This window comes from Stenella coeruleoalba (genome assembly GCF_951394435.1).
Source record: "Stenella coeruleoalba genome assembly, chromosome: 4".
In the NCBI taxonomy this organism is placed as follows: domain Eukaryota; kingdom Metazoa; phylum Chordata; class Mammalia; order Artiodactyla; family Delphinidae; genus Stenella; species Stenella coeruleoalba.
Genome location: NC_137149.1, coordinates 130,372,325 through 130,390,462, shown reverse-complemented (window position 1 = coordinate 130,390,462; position 18,138 = coordinate 130,372,325). Strand labels below are relative to the sequence as shown.

Below are 18,138 nucleotides of genomic sequence, written 5' to 3'. Positions count from 1 at the left end.
CCAAGGGATCAATCTTATATAACAACTGTAAATAGCTATGCACCCAATATAGAAGTGCTATATACATAAAGCAAATATTAACAGACACAAAGGGAGAAATTGACAGTAACACAGTACGAGTAGGGGAATTAATACCCCACGTATATCAATAGACAGATTATCAAGACAGAAAATCAATAAGGAAACACTGGCCTTTAGTGACACATTAGACCAAATGGACTTAATAGATATTTAGAACATTCCATCCAAGGCAGCAGAATACACATTTGATTCAAGTGTAAATGAACATTTTCTAGCACAGATCACACGATATGCCACAAGATTCAATAAATTTAAGAAAATTGAAATCATATCAGCACCTTTTCCAACCACAACCCTATGAGACTAGAAATCAACCACAAGAAAAGAACTGCAAAAAACACAAAGATGTGGAGGCTAAATAATATTTTACTAAACAACCAATTGTCACCAAAGACAAAGAAGAATCAAAAAATACTTGGAAACAAATGAAAACAAAAACAGAATGATCCAAAAATCTATTGGAGGCAGCAAAAGCAGTTCTAAGAGGGAAGATTACAGTGATGCATGCTTACCTCAGAAAACAAGAAAAATTGCAAATAAACAACCTAACCCTACGCCTAAAGGAACTTAGAAAAAGAACAGCAAACAAAACCCAAAGTTGGTAGAAGGAAAGAAATAATAAAGATCAGAGCAGAAATAAACAAAATAGAGACATAGAAAAATAGAAAAAGATCACTGAAAACAAGAGCTGGTTCTTTGAAAAGATAAACAAAACTGAAAAAACTTTAGCCAGACTTACCACAAAAGAAAGAGAGAGGGCTCAAATCAATAAAATAAAAAATGAAACAAGAGACAATACAACTAATACCAAAGAAGTACAAAGAATCATAAAAAACTACCATGAACAACTACACACCAACAAATTGGACAAGCTAGAAGAAATGGATAAATTCCTAGAAACATATAACCTTCCAAGACTGAATCATGAAGAAATGAAAAATCTTGTTTTTTATTTCAGACGAATTACTAGTAAGGAGACTGAATCAGTAATCAAATACCTCCCAAAAGGGCTTCCCTGGTAGTGCAGTGGTTAAGAATCCACCTGCCAAAGCAGGGGACACAGGTTCGAGCCCTGGTCCAGGAAGATCCACATGCCGTGAAGCAACTAAGCCCATGGGCCACAACTACTGAGCCTGCACCCTAGAGCTCGTGAGCCACAACTACTGAACCCACGTGCCACAACTACTGAAGCCCGTGCACCTAGAGCCCATGCTCCACAAGAGAAACCACTGCAATGAGAACCCTACACACCTCAACAAAAAGTAGCTCCCACTCGCCGCAACTAGAGAAAGCCTGTGCACAGCCAAAAATAAATAAATAATTAAAAAAAAAATTAACAAAAAAACCTCCCGAAAAACAAAAGTCCAGGACCAGATGGCTTCACTGATAAATTCTACTAAACATTCAAAGAAAAATTAATACCAATCCTCCTCAAACTATTCCAGAAAATGGAAGAGTAAGGAAGCTTCTGAACTCATTCCATGTGGCCAGCATCAACCTGATTCCAAAACCAGGCAAAAACCGTATGATCATCTCAATGAATCCAGAAATGGCTTTTGACAAAATTCAACATCCATTTATGTTTTACCATAAATGGATGGGTATGGAGGGAACATACCTCAACATAATAAAGGCCATATATGATAAGCCCACAGCTCACATCATACTCAACAGTGAAAAGCTGAAAGCACTTCCTCTAAGATCAGGAACAAGACAAAGATGTCCACTCTCCCAGTTTTATTCAACATAGTATTGGAAGTCGTAACCACAGCAATCAGACCAAAAAAACGAAATAAAAAGAATACAAATTGGAAAGGAAGAAGGAAAACTGTCACTGTTGGCAGATGACATGATACTATACTTAGAAAATCCTCCTGCAGTATAAAAAAACAAACAAAAAAACAACTACTACTAAACTTTCTTTGGGTTATTTGTATGGAAATATGTTAATATAAATGTTTCAGGCATTACATGAAAAAAAAAGAAAGAAAATCCTAAAGACAGCACCAAAATTACTATAGCTCATCAATGAATTTGGTAAAGTCAAAGGGTACAGAATTAATATACAGAAATTTGTTGCATTTCTATACACTAACAACAAACTATAAGAGAGGAATTAAGTATACAATCCCATTTACCATCACATCAAAAAGAATAAAATACCTAGGAATAAATCTAACTAAGGAGGGAAAATACCTGTACATGGAAAACTATAAGACACTGATGAAAGAAACTGGAGACAACACAAACAAACGGAAACAGATACTGTGTTCATAGATAGGACTAACATTGTTAGAATGACCATACTACTCAAGGCAATCTACAGATTCAGTGCAATCCATATCAAAATACTAATGGCATATTTCACAGAACTAGAACAAATAATTCTAAAATTTGTATGGAAACACAAAACACCCCAAATAGTGAAAACAATCTTGAGAAAGAAGAATAGTGCTATAGGTATCATGCGCCCAGACTTCAGACTGTACTACAAAGCTAGCCATCAAAACAGTACGGTACTGGCACAAAAACAGACACATATATCAATAGAACAGAAGAGTGAGCCCAGAAATAAACCCACACACTTATGGTCAATTACGCTACAACAAAGGAGGCAAGAATATACAGTGGAGAAAAGACACACTCTTCGATGAATGGTACTGGGAAAACTGGACAGCTACATGTAAAAGAATGAAATTAGAACATTTTCTCACACCAGTTACAAAAATAAACTCAAACTGGATTAAGGACCTAAATGTAAGACCAGAAACCATAAAATTCCTAGAGGAAAACATAGGCAAAATACTCTGACATAAATTGTAGCAATATTTTTTTGGCTCTGTCTCCTCAGGCAAAAGAAAAGCAAAAATAAACAAATGGATCTAATTAATCTTAAAAGCTTCTGCACAGCAAAAGAAACCATAAACACAATGAAAAGACAGCCTACTGATTGGGAGAAAATATTTGCAAATGATACAACCGATAAGAGGTTAATATACAAAAATATATAAACAGTTCATACAACTCAATACAGAAAAAACAAACAACCCAATCAAAAAATGTGTCCTGGTGGCACAGTGGTTGAGAGTCCACCTGCCGATGCAGGAGACACGAGTTCGTGCCCCAGTCCAGGAAGATCCCACATGCCGCGAAGCGGCTGGGCCTGTAAGCCATGGCCGCTGGGCCTGCGCGTCCGGAGCCTGTGCTCTGCAATGGGAGAGGCCACAACAGTGAGAGGCCTGCGTACCGCAAAAAAAAAAAAAATGGGGAGGAAACCTGAATAGACATTTTTCGAAATAAGACATACAGATGACCAACAGGCATATGAAAATATACTCAATGTTGTTGATCATCAGGGATGCAAATCAAAACCACAATGAGGTATCACCTCACATCTGTCAGAATGACTATATTCAAAACAACCACAAAGAGTAACTGTTGGCAAGGATGTGGAGAAAAAGGGAACCCTCCTACAGTGTTGGTGGTAATGTAAATTGATGCGGCCACTCTAGAAAACAGGATGGAGGTGCCTCAAAAAAGAAACTAAAAATAGAACTATAAGACCTGGCAATTCCACTCCTGGGTATATATCCAAAGAAAATAAAAACACTAATTCGAAAAGATACATGCACCCCAATGTTCACTGCAGCATTATTTACAAGAGCAAAGATGTGGAAGCAACCTAAGTGTCAATCAACAGATGAATGGATAAAGAAGATGTGGTATATATATATATTTAGATATATATATGCAATGGAATATTAATTGCCCATAAAAGTATGAAATTTTGCCATTTGCAACACATGGATGGACTTGGGGGGTATTATGCTTAGTGAAATAAGTCAGACAGAGAAAGACAAATACTCTATATGTTATCATTTATATGTGTAGTCTAAAAAATGAAACAAATGGATGAATATAACAACAGAAACAGACTCACAGATATAGAGAACTATTGGTTACTCATGGGGAGAGGGAAGGAGCAAAGTGCAACATAGGAACAGCAGATTAAGAAGTACAAAGGACTATGTATAAAATAAATAAGCTACAAGGCTATACTGCAGAGCACAGGGAATATAGCCAATATTCTATAATAACTTTCAATGGAGTATAACCTATAAAATTTTGAATCACTATATTGTACACCTGAAACTAATATTGTAGATCAACTATACCTCAATAAAAATAAATAATAAATTAAATTAAATATTTTTTTTAAAAAATAAACTTACTTAGAACTCAAAGTCTCCTTTTCCCATAGGCACAAAATCCTCTGAGTGAAACAAAGCAACCACAATCACAAATATGGCTGGTAAGTGCAGACTGGAGGGGAACACCCAAACGCATGACGATTAATGACAATTCCTCAAATACAATTAGGAGCTATCAAGAACCTGCAGAATCCGGTGCCCTGTTGGCATCTCTGGTATGCTAAACCCACAAACCAAAAAACATTTCAACATGCCTCTATTTCAGAAAGAAGATCCTTCTCCACAAAACACTGCATCACCAGACAGCTTCAGAGAAAGGTATGCAGTGAGAGGGAGAGACAGAGAGAGCAGGGGGTGAGAGAGTAAGATGAGGGAAAGCGGGTGGGAGAGAGGGGAAGAGAGAATGGGGGAGCACTTCTAGAATTCACCCGTGCAAGCTGTTGAGATGAAGGAACACGGTTTTGAGGTTCAGCTAGAACTAATTTCTTTAGGTTTTGCAGAAGTTCAACTCTCCAGCACTTCAATTCCAACTCTTAGTATTTCCCCTTAAAAATAACAATGAGAGGGCTTCCCTGGTGGCGCAGTGGTTGAGAGTCCGCCTGCCGATGCAGGGCACGCAGGTTCGTGCCCGGGTCCGGGAGGATCCCACATGCCGCGGAGCGGCTGGGCCCGTGAGCCATGGCCGCTGAGCCTGCGTGTCCGGAGCCTGTGCTCCGCAACGGGAGAGGCCCCAACAGTGAGAGGCCCGCGTACCGCAAAAACAAAAATAAATAAATAACAATGAGAGGGGAAGGGTGGAGAGGCCTTTCCAATTAGATCTATGAAATGAACTAGAACTTATATTTGGAAAGTTTTCTGATAAATGGAAAATGGCTTGGACCTGAGATAACTTACGCACTCTCACGTGTGGCATCCATTACAGGAGAAAGACTTCAAATGCGTAGTTGCGGCAATCAAGGCCACAAACAAAAGACATTCAAGAGAACAGCAGTTGAAGCAAAAGGTCTCAGTGATACATACCTTAGTTCCTAAACGGTGACACCCCCAGGAGGTGGTGACCCTCTCCTCGAATGCACTGTCCTCCCAGAGTTTAGAAGGCAGACAGATTCTTACTCTGCCATCACACTCTGAAATCCTTTCCGAAGAACATAGGGTCATTTAAGGGAAGAGTTACAAAGCCTGGGCTCTCCCATTTCTTGAACCGAACTCGGCTTCAGAAGACCACCGCCGCATCCGCAGACAGGAAGCAGGGTCAGGCTCCAAGTGTCTCTGAACAACATCTCTTTCTCCGGTTTAAGCGTCCCAGAAAGGCTACTCCCCTAGCATCTACCCCCTGACTCTCATTAAATACCCTTTTCTCTGGTTGGTGTCGATAAAGAGTTTGATCAGGGAAACCTGATCAAGACTGCAGTTCCCTGCAGAGCTGATGAGCACTTATTCAAAGCACGTGGGGAAGGAACTCTGTGCTCTGCATTCTCAGCTTGGTTAAGAGCCTCACCCAGCAAAATGGCCTTCTTACTTTACGGCCTTGCCTCATTTTTGACCCAAAACTTTTGTTCATATCATTAACTGAACTTGGCTTCAAATCACCTCTTAGTGAAGGCCAGCATTCATTATTACACCTTAATTCTTTTTAATGCACCAAAATAGATGAAATAATTCAAACTGCAAGTACCACGTCAGCCATCTCACCTGTTCCTCGTTGAACAGACAGGTTCACCTGATAACCCTTCTTACTTGGATTTCTCACTCAATTCCCTTTCCCCCAAGAGGTCAACAGGGCAAAAGAAAGATGACCTGACGGACTTGAAGGGGAGTCAGGAAAGGGACATTTTAACACTCAGCTGGGCCAAACTTTCCTGTGGTTGGATTCTCCTAAACAGAAGAAGGGGTGCTTATGTCAATCTCCTTTTGCCCTGGAAAGTCCTCTTAAGTAAATTCAAAATTCTAAGCAACAATCAGAAGACACATGGCTGAGATCTTCATGCATGAATCTTTCCCTTCCTTCACCTGCTTTTGCGACTGCACAGCTCAGAACTCGTAGTGAGGTTGCCTCTAAGGCTCCTGGAAAGACTGTGAAGGTGGGAGAGGAGGCCGCAGCTCCGAGACCAGCGGCTGGACAGCCTCCTCTCCCTGGAGTCCTGCTTGGGTTCATCTGACCCTTCCAGCTCTGTGCTCTCTCAGTGCCTCTCCCCACGGGTATGGCTTTCTCTCACTCACACAAAGAACATTGAAACACTTACCTAGAGAAGACCAGGAAGGAGCCTGCCAGATGTCATTCAACTGCCAATAAAGCGCCCCCATGGTGTGCCCTTCTCCATGCACTATCTCGCTGCGACTGCGGCGGTAGAATTCAGTTTCTGTTTTGACACACTGGGCCTGCATCACCTGATTCAGGGGAAAACATTACAACACAGGTGTTTTTCAAATGAACTTATCTGCAAAACAGAAACAGACTCACATATAGAGAACAGACTTGTGGTTGCCAAGGGGCAGGGGGCGGGTTGAACCGGGAGTTTGGGACTAGCAGATGCAAACTACTATATATAGAATAAACAACAAGGCCCTACTGTATAGCACAGGGAACTATATTCTGTGTCCTGTAATAAACCATAATGGAAAATATGAAAAAGAATATATATATATGTATAACTGAATCATGTTGCTGTACACCAGAAACTTACAACATTGTAAATCAACTACACTTCAACCTTAAAAAAACGATTATTCAAAAAAAGCAGCTCAGTCCATTGCAAGATTTAAAAAAAACACAGGTGTTTTTGCTTGAGGTAGGCTGTCTAGATCTGAGAAAATTATAGGCTTGAATAAATTTGGGAATTTCACTACCATTATATATACCATCATTATACTAGATCTGGAACCAACCCCTTAATATGAGAAGCTGTTGTCTATAGCAGCTGGGTTTGGGGAGAAGCTTGGTATTGGGCTTAACAATGGGTAATCAGGTAATCGTGGAAACAGGATGGTGTAAAAGGTTCTTTGCCAACGATAGTGGAGGCAATGATGGAAAACAAAGACTGTGATTCCAGAGCAAATGCTATATGCAGTCAAACACTAAGTTTTGGGCAGTGATGGGTTTTACTAACACTTTCGTGGCTATTAAGAAAATAGTTTATTAGAAAAAAGTTCTATAGAAAAAGAACTATATTATGACTCTGATATTGTCAAATCCCTAACCCCTTTCTTCTAGTCAAGCAATTGTTTTTTATATGATGCCTTTTGATAATGTAAAACTTCTTACGAATGCAATTCCTTCGTTATAGCAGAACAGATGGTAAACTGCAACAAAGAGACAAGTAAATTTAGTTCTTATTTAAGAGGCATGAAAAAACTTCATGCAAGACCCTTAATTACTTAATTACCAAGAAGAACCTGGAGAGGCAGTCAGAGCTGCAAGGATTCCCCAGTCAGAGGAAGGGACGGCCTTAGAGTAGGGTCTGGATTTTCACAGAGGAGGAAAAAGAGGGATGCATATATGGCCACTAGAAGACCAAGTTCAGATGCCTTCCTAAAACACTAGAAAAACTCCAATGAAGCGAGACCTTTAGATAGAGGAGAGCTCGCTAGTGAGAAAGTCGCAGATGAAGTTACAACTTACATGAGGCACAGCTGTCAAACTCCAGAAGGGCAAAGCGAAAAGAAATCACGGCCGTTCAATAAAAATTTAATAAACACTTACAGTGTGTGTTGCATGCTGGTAATGGTAAGCCCCACCCCCAGCAAAAAAGAGACAGCCCACCCTTGTGGAGCATATTGGCTTGTGTAGAAGACAGGCCTTAACCAAAGAATTACACAAATATATGGAAACTTTAAACAGTAGTGAGGGCTAAGAAAGAGAGGTGTGTGATGTTAGGAGCCTGGATAGGAGGGGAAATGGGTCTAGCTGAGGAGGGAGATTGGCCTCGAAGTACAGGAAAGAGAAAAACAGAGAGGGCAGAACGCTGCAGCCAGAGAGGACACATGTGGTGAAAGGAGAATGCACAGCAAAGAACTGAAAGAAGGCCAAGGCAGCCTGAACTCAGAAAGCTGGGAGCAATGGCAGCAAGGCTGGTGGGGATGCAGAGGCCAGACCTGGGAAGGTTTGGGATGTATCCTAAAGGCAACTGGAAGTCACAGGAAGCTTTTAAGCTAACGGGTGAAGTGACCAGACTTGCATTTGCAACAGGCGCCTCTGACCACTGAAAGGAGTCAGGGGACTAGAGGGCATTCGGGGAGACCATTTAGAAATCTATTATAATCTTCTAGGCAAGAGATGATGTTAGCTGTGAGCAGGTAAAGAAATGCCCTTTCCATTCAGGAACCAGACCACTGGGAGCACAGCTGTGATAACAGGCAGATAACACTCTAAAGAAAGTAAGAATCTCACGAACAGAGTGGCAAGGGTGCCAAGCTCAAAATGACCACAAGATACTCTCTGAATATATTAGTCTAGCACTAAGTCAAGGAGTGAAATACGAAAAATAGGCCTAAGATCTATGATCTTTAACAGTCAAGTTAATCTGCAGTTATGAGATAGGCTGGGACCTGGGACCCCTTACCAGAGTGCTTGCACCTGGACAAACGTCTCCTCAAGCAACAGAACGCAAAGAAACTATACAGGACTAAAACCAACTGCACACACGCACAGTGGGAGCAAATTATGAACAATAAGATACAAAAAGGCCACAAACCAACTGCCATTTCTGAGGTGTCGGAAGCAAAAGCAGGGTACTGTGCGTGATTCCTGCACGCAGCACCACCAAGGGGCACGCAGACCACCTAAACTACACCTCCCAGCCAAGCCAGCAGTCCACCTCCAGCCTCACCCCCTTTAAGGAGCCAGGGAACCAACGGCACCTGTTACTTGTTTTCGCTCCCTCATGCTGCAGCACAAGTCCTGATAAAGTCTTGCCTGAAGTTCTCCTCTGGCCTCTTATCAACTTCTATGGATTAAGAGTCCAAGGACCCGGGTGAGTAACAATTAGACTCAGGATCTCTAATCAAGTTCCTTCTAAAAACACCAATCTCGTCTGAACCAAAGAAAAAAGAGATTTATCAACTTCTAGGCCTGGATACCTAGGCATAGAGAAATCAAGTCCCTTGATTAAGCGTTCACATGTTTGTCGAGTTATTGTGCAAAATCAGTGTTGTGGAGCGATTTCTAGAAAGTTCAGTGAACATAAAGCAGCCAATTGAAATCTTAGTAGAAACAGATCTGAGGGTAGCGCCAATTATCAACGCATGCGCATTAGAGATCTAACCTCACATCAGCATGGGAAGTAACCTTTGTATTTGTTTTTTTTGTTTTTTTTGTGTGTATTTGTTTTTAAAATTTGATAATATCTGAACTTATTTAAATCACCTCAGCCCCCAAATAACGTCCCCACCAACCAAGCTAAAACTGGCCCATGGGCACAAAATCAAGCCAGCCACAGTCCCTACCCTGCAGCACACACACCCGAGGCACTGAACAACAACAAGTCTCTGTTCTCATCCCGAGATTCCTGAAAAATCCGCTAAGGCTCTATGGACGGTGTGTAAAGGGATCACAGGAGGAGAGGATGAGGAAGCCCTCATCACACCAATAAGGAACACACGGGGAGAGGTATTCTGATCACCAGACACTCCAGAGGTGCTAGCCCAGCCCTGACAGGCCAAGCACGGGCATCAAATGGCGACCACCATGGACACGCCACTTTGGGTGTCAGCCAACAATTCTGGAACTTCCAGGATCTGAAGTATCTCCAAAGCCTGGGCCATTCCTGATACACCAAGGAAGCCAAAGGACCTGCAATATTCTGCAATGGGACTTGGTTCAGCGTGGACCCACGAGTAGAATGGGTCGTCATTCTACGCCTCAGGGAGGGGCGTCACTCAAGAAGTTTGGGACTGGAATCCGTTTCCTTGGATCCAGATTTATAAAACAGGGTGAATAGGAGAAAAGTACAAATCGGAATTTTGAGGTGGGGAACAAAACACCAGTGTATACCAGAGTAGGAAATTAAGTCATCTCTTTCAGGCAAAAATAAAAACTTCTAGGACAAAGCCATATCTATTGAAACAGTCATGCTTGTACTCAGTTGGATCTAATCCAAAGGACAATTAGATATTTTACTGATGGGCTTGGTAGAGGTGACCTGCATTTTCTTCACGGTGAATTTAAGCTTCTTTTCAGGGGGAAAACGTCTGATGAGTGGCAAATTTTTTACAACGCTCCAAATTCCTGCCTGATCTTTGTTAACATATACTGTAACTCATATACGTTTATAATTTTGTATTCTGACTTAATTTTCTGTACTCTGACTTAATTTTCACATGTGTACATTTCCATGTGATGCCCTGGCATTTTCTATATATCTCTGTGCTCTAAATGGTTCCACAGTTATACCATAGTTTGATGAATCATTCTCCAATAATTTTTCGGCATTTGAATGGTTTGCAGATTGTTTCTTTAAATACAAGAGCAAAGAACATTTTATGTCCAAATTAATTTCTTTGCCTCTTCTGTTGTCTCTTTTGATAATAATATATGACACATTTTAAAGTCCTTGTTGCATGTTGCTATATTAGGTTCCAGTCAAGAGGCTGCCATAAACTGCTAGCCTCCAGGCAGAACTCAGCCCCACGCAGGTTTTAATTGGCTCACAGAGCGGGTGCTTTTTGTTTCTTCTTGTTGTCGTTTAATGTCTTAAGTCAGGGCCTGTATGCTCCATTTTGCCACAATCCCCAATATTCAGACTCTCATCCATTTAAATTACCTGCCTGATCCCTACAAACATTTGAGTTTTCAGTCCCTGAACTATTTCAACTCTCAGAACTACCTGCAAAAAATATTTAAAATATTTATTTCCGTATATCTATTCTGACAATTTCCCAGCTGTAATTTTTTTTGTTTGTTTGTTTGTGGTACGCGGGCCTCTCACTGCTGTGGCCTCTCCCGTTGCAGAGCACAGGCTCCGGACGCGCAGGCTCAGCGGCCATGGCTCACGGGCCTAGCCGCTCCGCGGCATGTGGGATCCTCCCAGACCGGGGCACGAACCCGCGTCCCCTGCATCGGCAGGTGGATTCTCAAGCACTGCGCCACCAGGGAAGCCCTCCTAGCTGTAATTTGCCTTTTCTGGTTTAATAGGTAAACATTAGCAATCCTTTTAAACTTAAAAAAATTTTAAGGCAAGCAGGACTCCTAAGCCTTGCTAGGAGTGAAAGGAAAAGAGCACTAGGCAAGCTCTAACTAGTAGCCTATCACACCTGAATTTAGTGTGAAAGTGATAAGCAAGGCTCTTCAGTGCTCCGGGTTCTGGCACGTGCACCACGCAGTACCCTCCACAGGCAGATGGTGCCACGCCTATAACATGGATCTGGGTTTATCCAAACCAGTGGGTGCTAGTTAGGGCTAATGAATGACACCTCTGTTCATAAAAATACAGAAGCCCACTATCCATCTTAAAGGGAAAATGTACAGTCCTACTTCCCTGGGGAAAAAAAAATCTCTGCAACTGCCTCTTTCCCTTTAAGAACTGTACCTGTATTTATAGATTCATGCATCTTTTCCTAAAGAAAGCCATCTTTCTATATGAGAAGGATAAATGCTTAGTCATTTCCTAGGTTACTCAGTCCCACTGTTAGCAGACAAATCTAATTTTAGTTCCAAAATATGCCTGTTTTCAGCAGCTTGCTTGATTACACTTATGAAATCAGTCCCCTTAGAGAAACATGGTATGGGAAAAAGAAATTGGACCAGGACACCAAGACCTAGGTTCCAGTTCTAGCTCTGCCACTGTGATGAAGGTTGCTGTCTACAAAAACCCATTCTCCCCTTCCTCCAGGGCGATAGAGTTGTAGCTGGGCTACATGCTCAGAAGCACACCCTCTACCCTTGGAACTAGGAGAAGCCATGTGATAAGTTCTCCTGATACGATGGTATTTATATACTTTATTTACTTAAAATTATCCTGACAATAAGAACCTTCCAATAAAGCCATTTTTTAGCTGGATATAATTCATACTATACAATTCACTTCTTTACAATTTATAATTCACTGGTTTTTAGTGTAGTCACAGGTTGTGCAACTCTCACCACTACCTCATTCCAGAATGTTTTCATCATCACCCTCTAAAATCTGAACTGGTTCGTCTGTCCCTGCTCATTCTTCTCTCTCTTCTGCTTCTGGAAGCCACTCGTCTACATTGTCTCTACGGGTTTGCCTATTCTGGACATTTCACATAAGTGGAATAATACAATGTATAGCCTTTTGTGACTGGCTTCCTTCAGTTAGACTAAAGTTTTCAAGGTTCACCCATGTTGTATTATGTACCAGTATTTCAAACCTTTTTATTCTGCTGAATACATTTCATTGTATGGATATGCCACATTTTGTTTATCCACTTATTGGCTGATAAACATTTGGATTGTTTTAACTTTGGCTATTATGAACATTTATACACAACTTTTTGTGTGAACATGTTTTCAATTTTCTTGGATATATACCTAAGAGCAGAATTTCTGTGTCCTATGGTAACTGTTTAACTTTTTAAGAAACTGACAAACTTTTCCACAGTAGCTGTACCATTTTACATTCCCACCAGCAACATCTGAGGTTTCTAACTTCTCCACATCCTTACTGTGACGGTTAACTTTATGTGTGAACTTGACTGGGTTAAGGGATGCCTACACTGCTGGTAAACACTATTTCTGGGTGTGTCTGTGGGGATGTTTTTGGTGATTCAATAGACTGAGTAAAGAAGGTCCGTCCTCACCAGTGTGTGAGCATCATCAAGTTGGTTGATGGCCTGAATCAAACAAAAGGGGAGGAAGGGTGAATTCTCTCTCTCTTCTTGAGCTGGGGACACAGCTTCTTTTACCCTCCGACACTGGAGCTCCTGGTTCTTGGGCTCTGGAACTCTGGGACTTACACCAATGGCCCCTCAGTTCTCAGGCCTCAAGACTCAAACTGAATTATACCACCGACTTTCCTGGTTCTCCTTCTTGCAGATGGCAGACTGTAGGATTTCTCGGCCTCTGTAATCATTTCAGCCAATTCCTATAACAACTTTCCTCTTTTATATGTCTACATATATCATATTGGTTCTGCTTCTCTGGAGAATCCTGACCAATACACTTACCAATATTTGTTATTTTCTTTTTTTTTTTTAATTCTAGATATCCTAGTGGACATGAGTGGTATCTCATGTGGTTTTGATTTGCATTTCCCTAGTGACTAATAATGTGCATCTTTTCATGTACCTATTGGTCATTTTCTTTGGAGAAATGTCTCTTCAAATCTTTTGCCCATTTGTAAATTAGGTTGTCTTCATTATTGAGTTGTAAGAGTTCTTAATATATTCTGGACATTAGATCGTTATTAGACATATGACTCGCAAATTTTTTCTCCCATCCTGTGGGTTATCTTTTCACTTTTGTGATAGTGTCCTTTGACACACAAAAGTTTTTAATTTTGATGAAGTCCAATTTATTTTTTTCTTCGGTTGCTTCTGCTTTGGTGTCATATCTAAGAAACTGTTACCTAATCAAACTTCACAAAGATTTACACCTATGTTTTCTTCTAAGAGTTTCATACATTTGGATCTTTAATCCATTTTAATTTTTGTATACGGTGTGAGGTAGAGGTCCAAATTCATTCTCCGACATGTGTACATTCAGTTATTCTAGCACGATTTGTTCAAAACACTATTCTTTCTCCATTTTATTGTCTTGGCACCCTTGTAGAAAATCAATTGACCATAGATGTATGTGTTTATTTCTGGACTCTCAAGTCTTTTTAATCAATCTGTATGTCTGTCCTTATGCCAGTACCACACTGCCTTGATTACTATAGCTTTGTAGTAAGTTTTAAAAGCAGGAAGTGTTTTAAACTTGTTCTTCTTTTTCAAGATTGTTTTGACTATTCTTAGTGCCTAGCATTTCTATATAAATTTTAGGATCACTTTGCCCATTTCTCCAAAGACGGTAGTAGGAATTTTGATAGGAGCTGTGTTGAATCTGTAGATCAATTTGGGGAGTTCTGCTATCTGTGATCTGACACAATATTAAGTCTTCCAATCCATGAACACAGAATGTCTTTCCATTTCCTTAATTTCCATCAGTAATGTTTTGTAGTTTTCAGTGTGCAAGTCTTATGTCTCTTTAGTTTAAATATGTTCCAAAGTATTGTATACTTTCTGATATTATTGTTCACTTAAGTTCATTTTCAAACTTTTTATTGCTTAAAATACAACTGATATTTGCATATTGATCCTATATCAATAGGACTTTAGCAAAGTTGCTAAATTCTTAGTTCTAATAGGTTTTTAGGTAGATTTTTTATGGTTTTCTATATATAAGATCATTCATCAGCAGATATCGTTTTACTTCTTTCTTTCCAATCTGGATGCCTTTTATTTCATTTTCTTGCCTAATTGTGCTGACTAGAATCTCCAGTACAATGCTGAATAGAAGTGACAAGAGCAAGCATCCTTGTCTTGTTCCTGATCTTAGGGGGAAAGCTCTCCTTCTTTCACTATTAAATATGATATTAGCTATGGGTTCTTCACAGATGCTCTTTTTCAGGTCAAGGAAGCTCCTTTCTATTCCTAGTTTGTTGAATTTTCTTATCATGAAAGGGTGTTGGATTTGGGCTAGTGATTTTTCTTTATCTATTGAGATTATCATGTAGTTGTTTTTCCTTTATTCTATTAATATGGTGTATTACATTGATTGACATTCATATGTTGAACCAGCCCTGCATTCCTGAGATAAATCCCACTTGACTGTGATATATAAACTTTTTTATATGCTGCTGGATTTGGATTATTATTTCACTGAAGACTTCCTTCCTTCCTATTATTTCACTGAAGACTTCCTTCTATATTCATAAGGGATATTGGTCTGTAGTGTACTTTTCTTGATATGTCTTTGTCCAGTTTTAGTATCAGGATAACAATGCCTTCACAGAATGAGTTAGGAAGTGATTTTGCCTCTTCTATTTTTTTGAAGAGTTTGTGAAGGGTTGTGTTAATTCTTCCTTAAATGTTTTGTAGAATTCACTAGTGAAGCCATCTTTGAGGGAAGTTTTTGAATTACTAACTCAATCTCTTTAGTTGTTAAAGGCCTATTCATATTGTCTATTTCTTCTTGAGTCAGGTTTCATAGTTTGTGTCTTTCTAGGAATTTGTTCATTTCATTTAGGATATATCACTTGTCACAGAATTGTTTACAGTATTCCCTTATCACCCTTTTTATTTCTGTAAGGTCAATAGTAATGTTCCCTCTTTCATTCCTGATTTAGTAAATTGAGTCTCCTCTCTTATTTTCTTGGCCAAGCTAGCTAAAGGTTTTTCAATTTTGTTGATCTTTTCAAAGAATTAACTTTTGGCTTTGTTCAAATTCTCTATTGTGCCAAATTTCTGAAGTCTTCTTTACTTAACAGTTAAAAATGGATGTTATAATTCAACCAACCACCTCAGTAGTTATAGAATTTCCCTTATCTCAATTGCGAAGAGATTTAATATTATAGTTTTAAAAGCAGAAACCTGCTCCGTTCATTGCCCTGAGAACTTGGGAAAAATACTTAACCTTTCTGAGCCTCTGTTTCCTCATGTCTAAAATGGAAACAGTAACAGAGATGTCTAGAGATGTTAGATTACATGAGAAGGTATACAAGGCACCTTCCTGCCCCAGGGCCGGGTGTCTGAGTAGACACGCAAAGAATGCTAATTGTCTGCTTGACTGTTAAATTACGAGATGCACATAAACATAATACACTAGTGTATAATATACGATGTTACTAATCTTACCTTCATTCCCCTCCTTTACCCACCCTGCCCCCAACTTACAAGCTCAGCATGGCCTGGATCCCCATCACATCTCAGTGCTGTTTACCAAACAAGACACTGTTCCAGGGTAGCAGGTGTCATCAACACCTGAGCCTACAGCATAGCCTGCTTTTTTTTTCTTAGTTCTTATGATCAAGTAACTTGCAACATGGGTAGATAAAATGGATCCCTAAAGACTCTGAGTCTCTCAAGGACATCCCAAACTTCTAGCCCTCATTACATGCTCAACAAATATGTGAAGAATAAATGAAAGCACTAGAGGGGGCTATAAGCTAACGGGTTAGTAACGACTGTCCGTAGCCCAGCTTCCTCTCTAGGACGCTGGCAACAGATTTGTTAGTGTAGACAGTCCTCAAACTAAGCAGCGAGGTCTTTGTGACACAGCTGAAGAGACTGTGCCTACAGACCTACTAGAGAATGGACTTGAGGATATGGGGAGGGGGAAGGGTAAGCTGTGACAAAGCGAGAGAGAGGATATACACTACCAAACGTAAGGTAGATAGCTAGTGGGAAGCAGCCGCATAGCACAGGGAGATCAGCTCTGTGCTTTGTGACCGCCTGGAGGGGTGGGATAGGGAGGGTGGGAGGGAGGGAGATGCAAGAGGGAAGAGATATGGGAACATATGTATAACTGATTCACTTTGTTATAAAGCAGAAACTAACACACCATTGTAAAGCAATTATACTACAATAAAGAAGTAAAAAAAAAAAAAAAGAGTGTGCCTAGGTATGTAGGTTATTTGGAATACAATACAACAGGTTAAAGTAGGAGAATAAAAGGTGGGGCAAGATTATTTTGGAATATTAGAAGAATTAAAGAGGTAAGAGCCTAAGTGATACCTTTGTGGTTGTAAGATAAAGAGAAGCTAGGGAAGGATCTAAATGTAAAGAAACTTACTGCACAGCTTTCTCTGCCAAGATTTTTCTGAAAGTTGCACACAAAATAAACTGCTTAACAGAATGTCTTAGAAAGTGGCACACAGGCAAGTTCTTCAGAACAGTATGACAGATTATGAGAACAAGATCAGGGAACAGAGAAAATGGACCAAAGAAAGGTTTTACTTCTTATACACAGGTGAAAGATGATTGTTCTAATATCAAAGTAGTAAGGGGAAGAAAACTTGTTACCCTAACATTTCCTGTCTGTACTCAGTCAGGAAAGTCCAACATGGAAAACAAACAACAAAAGAAATCATAATTCTGATTTCTTTCATCTCAGATCCCATCTAGTATATCAAGAAGTCCCAAGGTAGAATCAACAAGGACAAGTCCAATTCCCAGCCAATGCCTGATAGGACGCTCATGCTTAAAGGATCAGACAAAAGCCATCACCAACAAAAACCGCCAATAAATAATCCCACTTCTACACCAGCTCCTGACTGTGTACCTCTGATGCTCATGAGTTCAGAAAGAACAATTATTTCTGTTAGTTCTTTGAATGCGGTTTGGGGAAGTAGAATAAAGTAACGGTAGGGCTCCCCTGGTGGCGCAGTGGTTGAGAGTCCGCCTGCCGATGCAGGGAACGCCGGTTCGTGCCCCGATCCGGGAAGATCCCACATGCCGCGGAGCGGCTGGGCCCGTGAGCCATGGCCTCTGAGCCTGCGCGTCCGGAGCCTGTGTTCCGCAACGGGAGAGGCCACAACAGTGAGAGGCCCGCGTACCGCAAAAAAAAAAAAAAAAGTAACGGTAATAAAACGAACAGCCGGGAGGAGAAAAGCCAGCATGAAAAACAACAGCTGAAAAGGTTCACACATGCACACGTGTGTGCAAATAAGGATCATCCAATTTCATGTATCAAAACTGAGACACTTTTATAGAATATTGGCTACAAAAAACTAATAAGGATGAACTGCAACACTTTAAAAGGAACAGATATCAACAGAATCCTTAAACTTGTATTCTATGAGGTAAGTTTATAAATTACATATTACATAGGAAAAACTTCCTGAATTGATAATATTATAGTTGAAAATTTTAAATTCTCATCAGTTTATCACCTTCCAAAAAGAGTCTT

At 40.2% G+C, this 18,138-nt stretch overlaps 1 protein-coding gene across 3 annotated transcripts in view; it reads right to left on the bottom strand.

Annotated features, from left to right (window-relative positions):
- MANBA (mannosidase beta) overlaps window positions 1–18,138 on the bottom strand; it is a 114,058-nt gene that overhangs the window by 10,374 nt on the left and 85,546 nt on the right. For all 3 annotated transcript variants that reach the window (XM_079920761.1, XM_079920762.1, XM_079920763.1), the window contains exon 14: window positions 6,536–6,680. In XM_079920761.1, coding sequence (XP_079776887.1) covers window positions 6,536–6,680 — 145 coding nt within the window. The remainder of the gene's footprint in view (window positions 1–6,535; window positions 6,681–18,138) is intronic.